General features: G+C 46.1%; 1 protein-coding gene across 1 annotated transcript in view; it reads left to right on the forward strand.

The window, feature by feature from the left end:
• Nucleotides 1–1280: 1280 nt before the first annotated feature.
• The window catches only part of PRKCE (protein kinase C epsilon), a 273352-nt gene continuing 262415 nt past the window's right edge, over nucleotides 1281–12217 (forward strand). The window contains exon 1 of the mRNA XM_075267024.1: nucleotides 1281–2287. Within this exon, the coding sequence (XP_075123125.1) occupies nucleotides 1940–2287 (348 nt within the window). The 5' untranslated portion in view covers nucleotides 1281–1939. The remainder of the gene's footprint in view (nucleotides 2288–12217) is intronic.

Raw genomic sequence — 12217 nt, forward strand, 5'->3', positions numbered from 1 at the left:
TGTGGGAGGACACCAGAGAGAACATACAAACTCAGGCAGATGTTGCCCTTGGTCAGATTCCAATCCAGGACCCCAGTGCTAGAAGTCTACAGCACTAACCACTGAGCCGCCATGCTGATAGATTGGAGTTCACCTGAATCAAATGTTGTTCTTGCCTTGTGGATCACTGCCTACATTGCTGTGACAGTAACCTACCTATCTGCAGGGCTTGGGTGATATACTGGGGTCTGGTGACAGTAACCTATCTATCTGCAGGGCTGGGGTGATATACTGGGGTCTGGTGACAGTAACCTATCTATCTGCAGGGCTGGGGTGATATGCTGGTTCTGGTGACAGTAACCTATCTATCTGCAGGGCTGGGGTGATATGCTGGTCCTGATGACAGTAACCTATCTATCTGCAGGGCTGGGGTGATATGCTGGTTCTGGTGTCAGTAACCTATCTATCTGCAGGGCTGGGGTGATATGCTGGTTCTGGTGACAGTAACCTATCTATCTGCAGGGCTGGGGTGATATGCTGGTCCTGATGACAGTAACCTATCTATCTGCAGGGCTGGGGTGATATGCTGGTTCTGGTGTCAGTAACCTATCTATCTGCAGGGCTGGGGTGATATGCTGGTTCTGGTGACAGTAACCTATCTATCTGCAGGGCTGGGGGGATATGCTGGGTCTGGTGACAGTAACCTATCTGCAGGGCTGGGGTGATATGCTGGTTCTGGTGACAGTAACCTATCTATCTGCAGGGCTGGGGTGATATGCTGGGTCTGGTGACAGTAACCTATCTATCTGCAGGGCTGGGGTGATATGCTGGTTCTGGTGACAGTAACCTATCTATCTGCAGGGCTGGGGTGATATGCTGGTTCTGGTGACAGTAACCTATCTATCTGCAGGGCTGGGGTGATATGCTGGTTCTGGTGACAGTAACCTATCTATCTGCAGGGCTGGGGTGATGTGCTGGGTCTGGTGATAGACTCACACAAAATATAACTATATATATATTAGAAACAGTAATAACATTATTAATAATAATAATAATAATAAATGACTAGTGATACTATTGATATTATTGTTATTATTGCTATTTTCTTAGTCTTCTCAGTTGTATCCATATAACAATTACAATGTAACAATATAATAACATGAATAATATTAGCACTGGGTTGTTGTTCTTCTGCTTCTTCTGTGATTCCTGACTTGCCTACCTGTCGGATAGTGTCTGCCCAGTGCTAGTGCCCTGCTGCCAGGTCTGTGCCCCCTCCCGGGTGACAATGCTAGCCCTGATATTGTGAGAGCCTCCTGTCCAGGGATTGCAGAGCTGCCTCCATTGCCTGGATGTGTCAGCAGCCTCACACACACTCACACACTTCCAGGCACACACACTGTGACGTCTTTTGTGCATTTCCTGCATTACAAGGAGAGGGGAGGAGAAGGGGGGGGTGTTACTAATCATCAGCAGCACCAACAGCTACAGCAGCACCAGCCTTCACCAGGGAATCTGCCCACAGGTCCTGCCAGCCCAGCCCAGGCTCATGTATATTGCATGGGAGCAGCTGGAGCCGTCCCTGGGGATGTGAGCACGACCCCAGTCCTGGTGCGGATGTGAGCGCCCCGGCCGTACGTGTTGTGCGCGGACTCAGTGGAGGACTGCGGCTGCTCCATTCGCTCTGTAGGACGCCTGAGGAGGCTTCTGGCTGCAGCCAAACATCTGCATGGATGATCCCAGACGGTAGGTAGAGGACAGCACCCTTCACCAGGCCGGAGCAGGGATTACATGAGGATCTCCAGAGCCTCAGCCTGCAGAAGAGGACGCCTCCCCCCTTCTTTTCCTTGTTTTCCGTTAGAAATCCCTGGATTGAGTGGGAGTGAGCAACAGATCACATTGGATCTCCATTGATTTACACTTGAGAGGTGGATCGGCTCCTGTTAACCCCTCGCTCGCCATGGTGGTCTTTAATGGCTTGCTGAAAATCAGGATCTGCGAGGCTGTGAACCTGAAGCCCACGGCTTGGTCCCTGAGACATGCGGTGGGACCCCGACCCCAGACCTTCCTGCTGGACCCCTACATTGCAGTCAATGTGGATGACTCCAGGATAGGGCAGACCTCCACCAAGCAGAAGACCAACAGCCCAGCTTGGCATGATGACTTCTCCACTGATGTCTGCAATGGCAGGAAGATCGAGCTGGCAGTTTTTCATGATGCCCCCATAGGGTACGATGATTTTGTGGCTAATTGCACCATCCAGTTCGAGGACCTGCTGCAGAATGGGAGCCGGCACTTTGAGGACTGGGTAAGACAGATGCTGACTACAGCCGCTGCTTGTGTAGTCGGAGGCTTTATTGTCGCACACATGTCCAGAGAGCTATTGTTTTACTGCTGGAGTGTGGAGGAAATCCTCTAGTGTGGAATGACACGGCCACACATCCCTGCTCTTCTTCCTGCACACTCCACATCTCCCAGAGATCAACACATCACATACATGGGGGAGGGAGGTGCAGAGCAACAGGGGACACCAAGGCTCCCCTGACCATCACTTATGGGTTGTACTCTGTCTATTTATGTAGCACCAACATATTCTGCAGCCCTGTGCCAAGCAAGGTCTCAGGGGTCCCAATCTTATGTCCTTGCAAGGGTTACCCCAGGGTACCTGGGAAAAAAAAACCTCATGCCAATGCAAGAAGAACATGCAAACTTCATGCAGATGTTGGGTTTGTTCCCCAGCATGGCCAGATTGAGGTCTGAGCCTTACAGTATTGGCTAAAAATTATAAATCTTGCACCAGTTCCATTCCTAAAAATCCTGTCCATAGCGATAGGACTTGGGGGTGACAAAAATGGAGAATTGGAGCTATAGGATTACTGGGGAAATGGAGAAAGGGAATGACATGGGGTCACAAATGTCAGCAAATTGATAAATTTATCTATCTAATATCTATCTAACTTTTTTGCACAATTTAACCCTTTGGGGCTGCTATCTGGTGCGATTTATATAATATCTATTTATCACCTATCTATCCATCAATTCATCCCCAATTATTCCCACCTTGACCCTCTATCTCCTGTCACCAGTATCGGGGAGATGAATGCATAGGCTGCAGAATATGTTGGCCCTATACAAAAAATAATTGAAACAAATAACTAGAAGTCGCTCAGTCCACCTGCTCTGTCAGGTTGATATCAATTGCATACAGTCATATCTGTTTTTGGGAAAGCTGGGTGGTTACCAGCCTAGTTGGCCTTCCAGTTCCCATAAGGGTTTTTGCCCAGTATTCCCCCACTTTTGGATGCAACGTCTTATTATTTTTGCAGTGATAGGGGTTAGGAGAAGTATTACTGTATACCTAAGCAGAATTGTTCAGGAATCTGGAAAAGCTGAGTGATAACCTATATGGAAACTATAATGGTGGCAGACATGACAAACTCCAGGACCTGTATTTACCAGTGGTTGTATTGTGTTGAATGAAAGGCACGTGCAGATGATGCAGAACCTCTTGGCACACATTGCTAGAGGTTTGTCTATAAATGTTCCTGTGTCAGTCAAGGACAGGAGATGTGAACGTCAGCGATGACCATGGGTGATCCCCAGTGATGGGTCAGGCGGTGGCCCAGTGGTAACGTGTTTGCTTTCTCCAGCCTGGTTGTGGAAGGAAATCCTTCTGTCAAGTAATGACAGATCTCTCGCTCTCTTGCTTTTCCGTCTGCTCCTCGTAAAGATGTGTTGAGCATGATGGGGACACAAGTGAACCACTGTGACCCCCTGCCCTGTGGTCAGATGAATGAAGGAATTTGGCACCTTTGGTATTATACAGAATACCTTGTGTTACAATGACAGCTATAGAATGAAACATAAATGACACATAATACAGAAATGATAAATAACTATATACAATGTATCATTTAGATTTCATTCTATATTTCACTGCTGTAGAGATAAGTACAATTCACACTACCTTCTCTCCTCCATCAGTTTCCGTTCTCTCGCAGGATTGAAAAATCTGTCTTTGAAATGACGGCCAGCCGTGGATCCCGAGTCGCCCCATCGCCTATCATGGGGTTCACTGGATGTCCATTATTTGTTCACAGACATCTACAGACTAAAAAGTCCTGTAAGGAGATTTCTGCCGGACTCCGATGCAGATGTGAACGTAGACTTAGATTTATTTTTTACCAAATCCCCCCTCCGGTCTCATCTATTCCTGTTTTTACCCTGTATGGAGTGTCTCTGGGCGATAACCTATATGTCAGCCATTCCAACTCCCACGAGGTTCACACCCAGGTGCCTGAACATTATGCAGCGATACATATCCATGTGATTAGTCCCTGTACAACTGGTCTGCCATTCAGGACTCTAGAAAAGCCGGGTGGCAGCCCTCTTTATTATTGGTTGTCACTTTAAGGCTGGCCATTTGTAAATTTAACCCCTGACATGTCTCCTAGTAAAGGGTTAATGGACAATAGTTGCCTTTCTATTGCTGTTACGTTCTTCCTTGTGACTTCTTTCCCTGATTTTTGGGGTATGACCTGTCAGACACTTTTCCCATCATGCCTTTAGCTATAGACACACTTCACTATACGTGCCTGAGCATGTTATACAGATATCCAGGAAAGAGGAAGTATGAGCGACTTTAGGAGCCGGAGAAATCTGGGGGCCACAATAAAGGGGTTCTCAGCTTTGGATAATTCATATTTGTATACTGGGACCATAAGAAATCTGCTCTAATCAATGGGGAAACATTGGAATAAGTATTTAGTTTCCCTGCAGCGCCACTATGGGTGAAATGAAGTATTACATGGTGCCCATTCAAATCAGGACAGGTCGGGTCCTCCAGCGGGGTAGACACTCTTTGTAACCACTGTATTGGTCAAGAGATGAGGATCATGAATAAAACCACCAATGTTATCACTGTTATAATGGGGTATAGAAAAATAAGTTTTCTAAATTGGAGAACTCTTTATAGCCTTTCTAATATTGCTGGCCTATTCTAACACCTTGGACCACTCCAGATCAACTTCTCCGGGACGGTGCGGGCTCCCATAAATGTTTGCATGCTGTGCTGTCCACTTGCCGTTCAATTTACGTCGGTACTGCAGTGATGCCCATAGACTTCAATATATGGAGACATTACTGGGAGCTGCACTGTCCTGATCTGTATAACAACAAGCCGCCATTGACTGGCTCGGACCAATACTTGATGGATCCCATTATAAATCGGTAGGATCCATTGTTGGACAGGTCTGGCACTGCATTGTGATTTCTGTTTATAATGGCCACCCCAATTCAGAAGTCACCGGATGGGTTTAGGCTGGGGACACATGAGTAGACTTGATGGCGGTTGTCTCCGCTGTGATGTACGGTAGCAACAGGTAGCTACAAAAAAACCCTACAGCCCAAAATGACCTTGAAAGGTTAAAAGCAGCAGGAAACCCACTGCGATTTGTGAAAGTGTGTCGCCACAAAAGCCAACAAAATGTTGTTGTTTTTTTGTTTACGACAGCGATATTCAGGAAAAGATATTGAAATGCAGGAGCGGGACCGCCATGTGCCTAAGCCTACATGTGCTAATGGGCCAAATGGGGGGAGATTTTTTGGATAATGGAATGCACTCACTTGGCATTCGAGTATCATCTGAGAGCCTTCTGTCCCCCATTGACTTCAAGTCTATGGCCAACTTTAGGAGACGAGGACCAGATCCTTATTTGGTCCAAGAATGGGCAGCTGGTTGGGTCTATTGGCACCTGTATACATCCCAAATCCCTGAAATCATCAAATTTTAGATAAATCCAAATTTTTCAACAGAGATTCTAATAGCTTTGGATAAAATGATGTAGATTTTAGGAGACAACGAAAGTCCAAAATATTAGATGCCAGTGATCTGCTATTATGGCCATCAGCTCCTTGACACCTGAGAAGTGTCCATCAATATGCGCATGTAGCAAAAAAAAAAAAAAAAAAATTCTTGAAAAAAAAGAAACAAAAAAAATCTGTAGTGAAATGTGGAACCGAAAATTAGAAAACGAGATTGCACATCCATCGCGTCACACTGTTGTCGTGTCTCAACACTTGTGGTTTGGTCAGTGTAATCTAATCTTTAGAGCCACAATACAAAACATGCTTATAGCTTCCTGTGGCCCAAACCACGGCTTGTGGCTTTGAGCGCTCAGTGTCAGCAGGGAGCTGTAAGGTTTTAGTTTACACCCCAATCGGTGTTGACCTTGGGCATCGTCCATGTCGAAACAACTGGACTATAATTTGTCCAACAGACCTGTTATGCATCCTATCAGGACAGGGCCAAGCAGTGCCGGGGATTATTGGTTGGAGACTTTTTGGGCAGCTTTCTATAAGGTCACTTGAAATTTCTGTTTCTAAGAAAAAAAAAATTAAGCTGAAATTTTGCTTTGGTGCAGTCCAGGAGGTGTCAGCTAAAGCCAAAATCAGTCACCAGGAAAACATGCAACACTGAGTAAATCGGGAGGAAGGGTACTGCAATCACAGGCAACAAGAAATGTCAATGTCAGGTTTAAAGACCCGACCTCAGGGCTTGATATTGAACTTGAACCCAGACCCATCCAGAGTTTGGCCTGAAAGCGACGCCTGTGTGAATAATGCATATGCCATACAGATCTGCCACTGTAGCGCTACACAGAAGGGAGTGACAGCTGCGGGGTGCAGGAGTAGGGCCATGGGTATCCAGATTCCGCACACTAAAGAGTCCTGTTTGGAGCAACTCCAGCCCAGGTCCATGCAAAGCTCCGGATGACCACAGACCTCTAATAAAATGAATGGTCTTCCCGGTGGACATTAGAATTTGGCAGCAGCGAGGGACAAGGATTTTGTCTTTGCAGGAGGCAGTGACTGTCCATTTATGTCATTATATTACCATGTAGAAGGCTATGTGTAACAATGTGAGTCCTTATCATGACATATGCCTGCAGCAGCAGAGGGGTGCACTGATCTTGTGGGTAGCAGTGACTTGTTCACTTATGATGTCACATCTTCTAGGGCAGCGTCATGGAGTGGTTGGAATTAGGAAACCCTCTGACTATTGGGATCATAGGAGTGATGACAGCAGCAGCAGAATAGGAGGATGCTGAATCCGTGCGGGGGCAGTGACTGCAGCTCTATACTGATCACCTTAGTAAGGACCTTCCATATACGTTTATACACAAGTCTTCGTCTTTTTCCTTCCGGAAGACGTTTGGCTAATATTAGCTTATTTTTTTGTAAGCTTGTGATGCAGACGGATACCATGGTTACCCTGCGTGCGTTACCTCCTCTGCAATTACATCTCTAATTTTCCTTTCATCAATAACAATGTCCAATTCCGTTTTTACTACATCGGATCTTAGATCTGTAGCACGCTTTAATGGGGACTAATTTAACCCCTTTGCTACCAATTTTTTTTTATTATTATTATTATTAATTGCTGTTTCTGTTCGGGCCGGACATTATTTGATTAGAGATGATTGCATAATTGATAGGACTGGATACAAATATAGACAGGTACTTAGCGTTCCGGCCCGCAGCTGGAGTCCCTGGGGAAGTCTGGCAGCAACTGTTTGATTTCCCTGCAGCGCCACCGTGGGGGGAATTACACTATTTCCATTTCCATCAGTGTGAGATAAAATATGGGGGGAAATCTTTAAAACTGGCTTTTAGAATATGGTATTTGACAATGGAGATTTTAAACCAGACAATACCTGTATCAGTCCTTCAAAAACAATTTTGCTAATTTTTTGCAATGTGAATGAACATGGAAAAGCAGAAACATTCAGTGCATCAGAATAGTCCCATCATCTTTTACAATCTTACTGCAGGCAGAGGGGGGAGAGGCTCCTGCTGCAGCTAGAAACAGGATAGTAAGGAGGAAAAGAGTACTGCAGGCAGAGAGGGGAGAGGCTCCTGCTGCAGCTAGAAACAGGACAGTAAGGAGGAAAAGAGTACTGCAGGCAGAGGGGGGAGAGGCTCCTGCTGCAGCTAGAAACAGGATAGTAAGGAGGAAAAGAGTACTGCAGGCAGAGGGGGGAGAGGCTCCTGCTGCAGCTAGAAACAGGACAGTAAGGAGGAAAAGAGTACTGCAGGCAGAGGGGGGAGAGGCTCCTGCTGCAGCTACAGAGAGCACAGGAAGGAGGAAGAGAGTACTGCAGGTAGAGGGGGAGAGGCTCCTGCTGCAGCTACAAAGAGCACAGTAAGGAGGAAGAGAGCACGGCAGGCAGAGGGGGGAGAGGCTCCTGCTGCAGCTAGAAACAGGACAATAAGGAGGAAGAGAGTACTGCAGGCAGAGGGGGGAGAGGCTCCTGCTGCAGCTAGAAACAGGACAGTAAGGAGGAAGAGAGTACTGCAGGTAGAGGGGGGAGAGGCTCCTGCTGCAGCTAGAGAGAGCACAGGAAGGAGGAAGAGAGTACTGCAGGCAAAGGGGGGAGAGGCTCCTTCTGCAGCTACAAAGAGCACAGTAAGGAGGAAGAGAGTACTACAGGTATAGCGGGGAAAGGCTCCTGCTTCAGCTAGAAACAGGACAGTAAGGAGGAAGAGAGTACTGCAGGCAGAGGGGGGAGAGGCTCCTGCTGCAGCTACAGAGAGCACAGGAAGGAGGAAGAGAGTACTGCAGGTAGAGGGGGAGAGGCTCCTGCTGCAGCTACAAAGAGCACAGGAAGGAGGAAGAGAGTACTGCAGGTATAGCGGGGAGAGGCTCCTGCTGCAAATGCAAAGAGCACAGTAAGGAGGAAGAGAGTACTGCAGGTAGAGGGGGGAGAGGCTCCTGCTGCAGCTACAAAGAGCACAGAAAGGAGGAAGAGAGTACTGCAGGTAGAGGGGGGAGAGGCTCCTGCTGCAGCTACAAAGAGCACAGTAAGGAGGAAGAGAGGAACAACATGACGGATGTCCTGGGACACGTAGAGAATATTTCTATTTCTTATATAGTTCTCAGTTTTTAATTAAATATGAGACAAAATTGGAGTAAAATAAATTAGGTTAGGGTAAGTTCACGTGGCAGGATTTAGGATTTAGGATCCTGTCCAATTTGCAGAAAAATTCCGTCTGAAGCTCCCACTGAAATGAATGGGGATAGAAATCTTTTTGCTGAGGGCAGGAAGATTTCTGCAGTGCATTTTGCATAGTGGATCCCTTGTGTACTCACCCTTAAAGGGATATTTTCATAGCCTTTCGTGACCATGATGACAGTACTTTTATTTCTCGACTCCTGCTGTGTTTGGGAGTTATGGGATAAGCAGAATGTGGCCGTTCTCTTCTGTTTCTATAAGTCCCATACAGTTACAGTAACAGCATAGATCACTGTGCAAAACTGTTTCCATATCTCCTATTTACTTCTATGGGCGTTACGGAAACAGCATAGCACTATGATGCCAAAACTTCCATCCTGGTAGCCTGGCGTTACTGCCCATATTCCTATCTTTACCATGACTGGCTGACGCAAGGTTCACTCTAGCGTTGTGGTCCCATTGACAGAGAGTTGGTTCGGGCGCGGACACGATATATTGACATTGGGGTCATCTGAGTTTCCACCGCTTTCAGTTTTGAAATGTGCAGGACTTTACTCTCTTTTGTCGGGTTTCTGTGGAGACTCCATTGCATGTGTGAACCCAGCCAGATGGGAATACCCATTTAAAGGGTTAGTCTCTTTTCACCCAATCCCTGCTGAAATGAGAATAGTTGCTCCTAAGTTCTGACCACCAATGCACGAATTATGGAAACGGCTAAGCAGTGCTGCGCTACACTTTCTGTATCTCGCATCGAATCAGAGCTACAGAAACAGCATAGCACATTTAGTTACACTGTTTCTGTAATTGTATTACTATGGTAACAGATGTGCTGTTGCTGTAGCTCCCATGTTTGTCTATGGAAACAGCATAGAACAGCACTGCTTGGCAGTTTCTGTGAGTCCTGGCGGTCAAGACTTAGAAGCAATATGGCAGGGGTTTGCATATTCACCTATTGGCCATGTATACAACAAATGCAACAAAAATTGACATTCTGCGGATTTATATTTCTACTGTTCCTATTCAATGCAACACATCTACCCGCAACCTTGTGTAGAACCACAATAGGACACATGCAGATATCGCATTGCCTTGTGCCAACCGACAATCCCGACTCTGTTACATATGTAACTGTGACTTTTAGGTTTGCATTTACGTAACCAAATGGGATGCAAAATCCAGCTATATTTCCATATAGACTCCGGGTTATCCGCTAATTTGTTTGCTTTATTTTGCAGAATATTTACTGCACGGAAATGTAAAGTCAGTGGCATTTGTTTTCTGTGTTAGACGCCCACAGGTCATAGATTTTCTTCCCTGGGGTTTGGGAATTGCATATGACTAATTGTGAAGCAAAGTACGATCCCGGCTGCTGCTGCTGCAGGACACTTGTCCAATGCTTGGGGTGAAATTGTGAATGTTTGCAGAATTGTGACGCTTGTGGATGTTTTATTTAATACTTGTGTACATTTCTAGCAGTTGTCATGATCAGTAACTGGAGCCCCGGGGATCGCTGCTGATCTGCAAGTCTGTTAGATCATTCGGTAATGCAGCGATCGGTGGCCAGAGATGTTACAGGTTTCTGATTCAGCCATTTCTTTCTCATTCTGCTTATGATATGATGATATTGCACCGAAATTGCATCTGCTGTAAATATCGTCTGACCTGTTTTTAGCTTGCATATACTGACTAAGTCTGCTGAGTCTGAACTCAGCAATGGCGTGGACACACAGGACGTGTTTGCAGCGGGTTATCTGCACCGGTGGAACCTGCTGTGATGTACAGTAACAGTGTAGCCATTAAGATCCGGATCACATCTGCCCTTGGGTTTCCATTTGGGAAGTGCGCTTGGGAACCCCCCTGAACGGAAACCTATGCGCATTAAAAAGCGGTCACCTAAAGGAAACTCACTTATAGACTATAATGGGGTCTGTGTGGTTTCTGCTCGGGTTTCGGACGATGCGGAGAGAACAGTCCTGCAAGCATCACTTTTCTCTCCGCATGTTTCGTGCAGAAACCACATGGACCCCATTATAGTCTATGAAGTTCCTTTAGGTAACAACTTTTTAATGCGTATAGGTTTCCATTCAGGGGGTCCACAAGCAAACTCCCGAACTTAAAGGGATTCTGCCATTAAAATCGAATATTTTCTCGCTAACAAGTAGGAATAGCCTTAAGAAAGTCTATTCTTCTCCTACCTTTAGATGTCTTCTCCGCGCTGCCGTTCCGTAGAAATCCCGGTTTTCGCCGGTGTGCAAATGAATTCTCTCGCAGCACTGTGGTCGGGCCCCAGCACTCAAACAGCACTGGGGGCGTCCCCCATGCTGCGAGAGAACTCTCCAGCTTCTTCAGGAATGGATCTTATTCGCATCTTCTTCCAGGGGTTAGCTTCTAACTTCTAGGGCTTGGGCCTAGGGCAAAGCCGACTGCGCATGCCCGCCGACCACAAGAAAATGGCCACTTACAATACTGTGTAAGCAGCCATTTTCTTGTTGCCCGCAGGCATGCACAGTCGGGTAGACCCGAGGCCTAGAAGTTTGAAGCTAAGCCCTGGAAGAAGACGCAAAGAAAACCCATTCCTGAAAAAATAAATATCTGTTTCTGACAACCATTGGGCATCTGTTCTCTGTCCGTGTGTCCGTTTTCGATGGCCGAGTGCATCTGTTTTTAATAGACTTATACTTAATGTGTCTTCATTTGTATCCAATTCACTGATCTGTTTGTACCAGACATAAGGGTGGGTTCACATCACCATTATTTTATGTCCGTTGCTCTCATCCTTCCACTTTTTTGGGTGAAGCTTTAGACTTGGTGTTACATTTCTTGTGACTGCATGATATTAAGATAGCCCATAACACTCCGCTGGCTGCCCCAAATTATAGTAAATATGGTTGCACCAAAATCCAGCATTTTTGGCATTGTGTTGTGTTGTGGTAACTTGCTGGTCACATCTTGGCCACTTTCACTAGTACAACATTGCAATCTTAGGTGACGCCATGACAAGTCGTCTCATAGCCCCAGCCTTATATATTGATATCCAGTGAGACACAAATTGATACGTTTTGTTCCGCGGTTTTCTTTACCTCTTTTTGCAGATATTTGCTCCTACATTTGCATCATCTTTCAGTTTTTGTTCAAGGCTTTGAAGTCTCATCCTGGACAAGGAATTGTGTTTCCTATTAATATGCTCCAGGTTGTCTACAATATATAGTCATGGTAAGGATTTG

This window comes from Leptodactylus fuscus, chromosome 3, assembly GCF_031893055.1.
Source record: "Leptodactylus fuscus isolate aLepFus1 chromosome 3, aLepFus1.hap2, whole genome shotgun sequence".
In the NCBI taxonomy this organism is placed as follows: Eukaryota; Metazoa; Chordata; class Amphibia; order Anura; family Leptodactylidae; genus Leptodactylus; species Leptodactylus fuscus.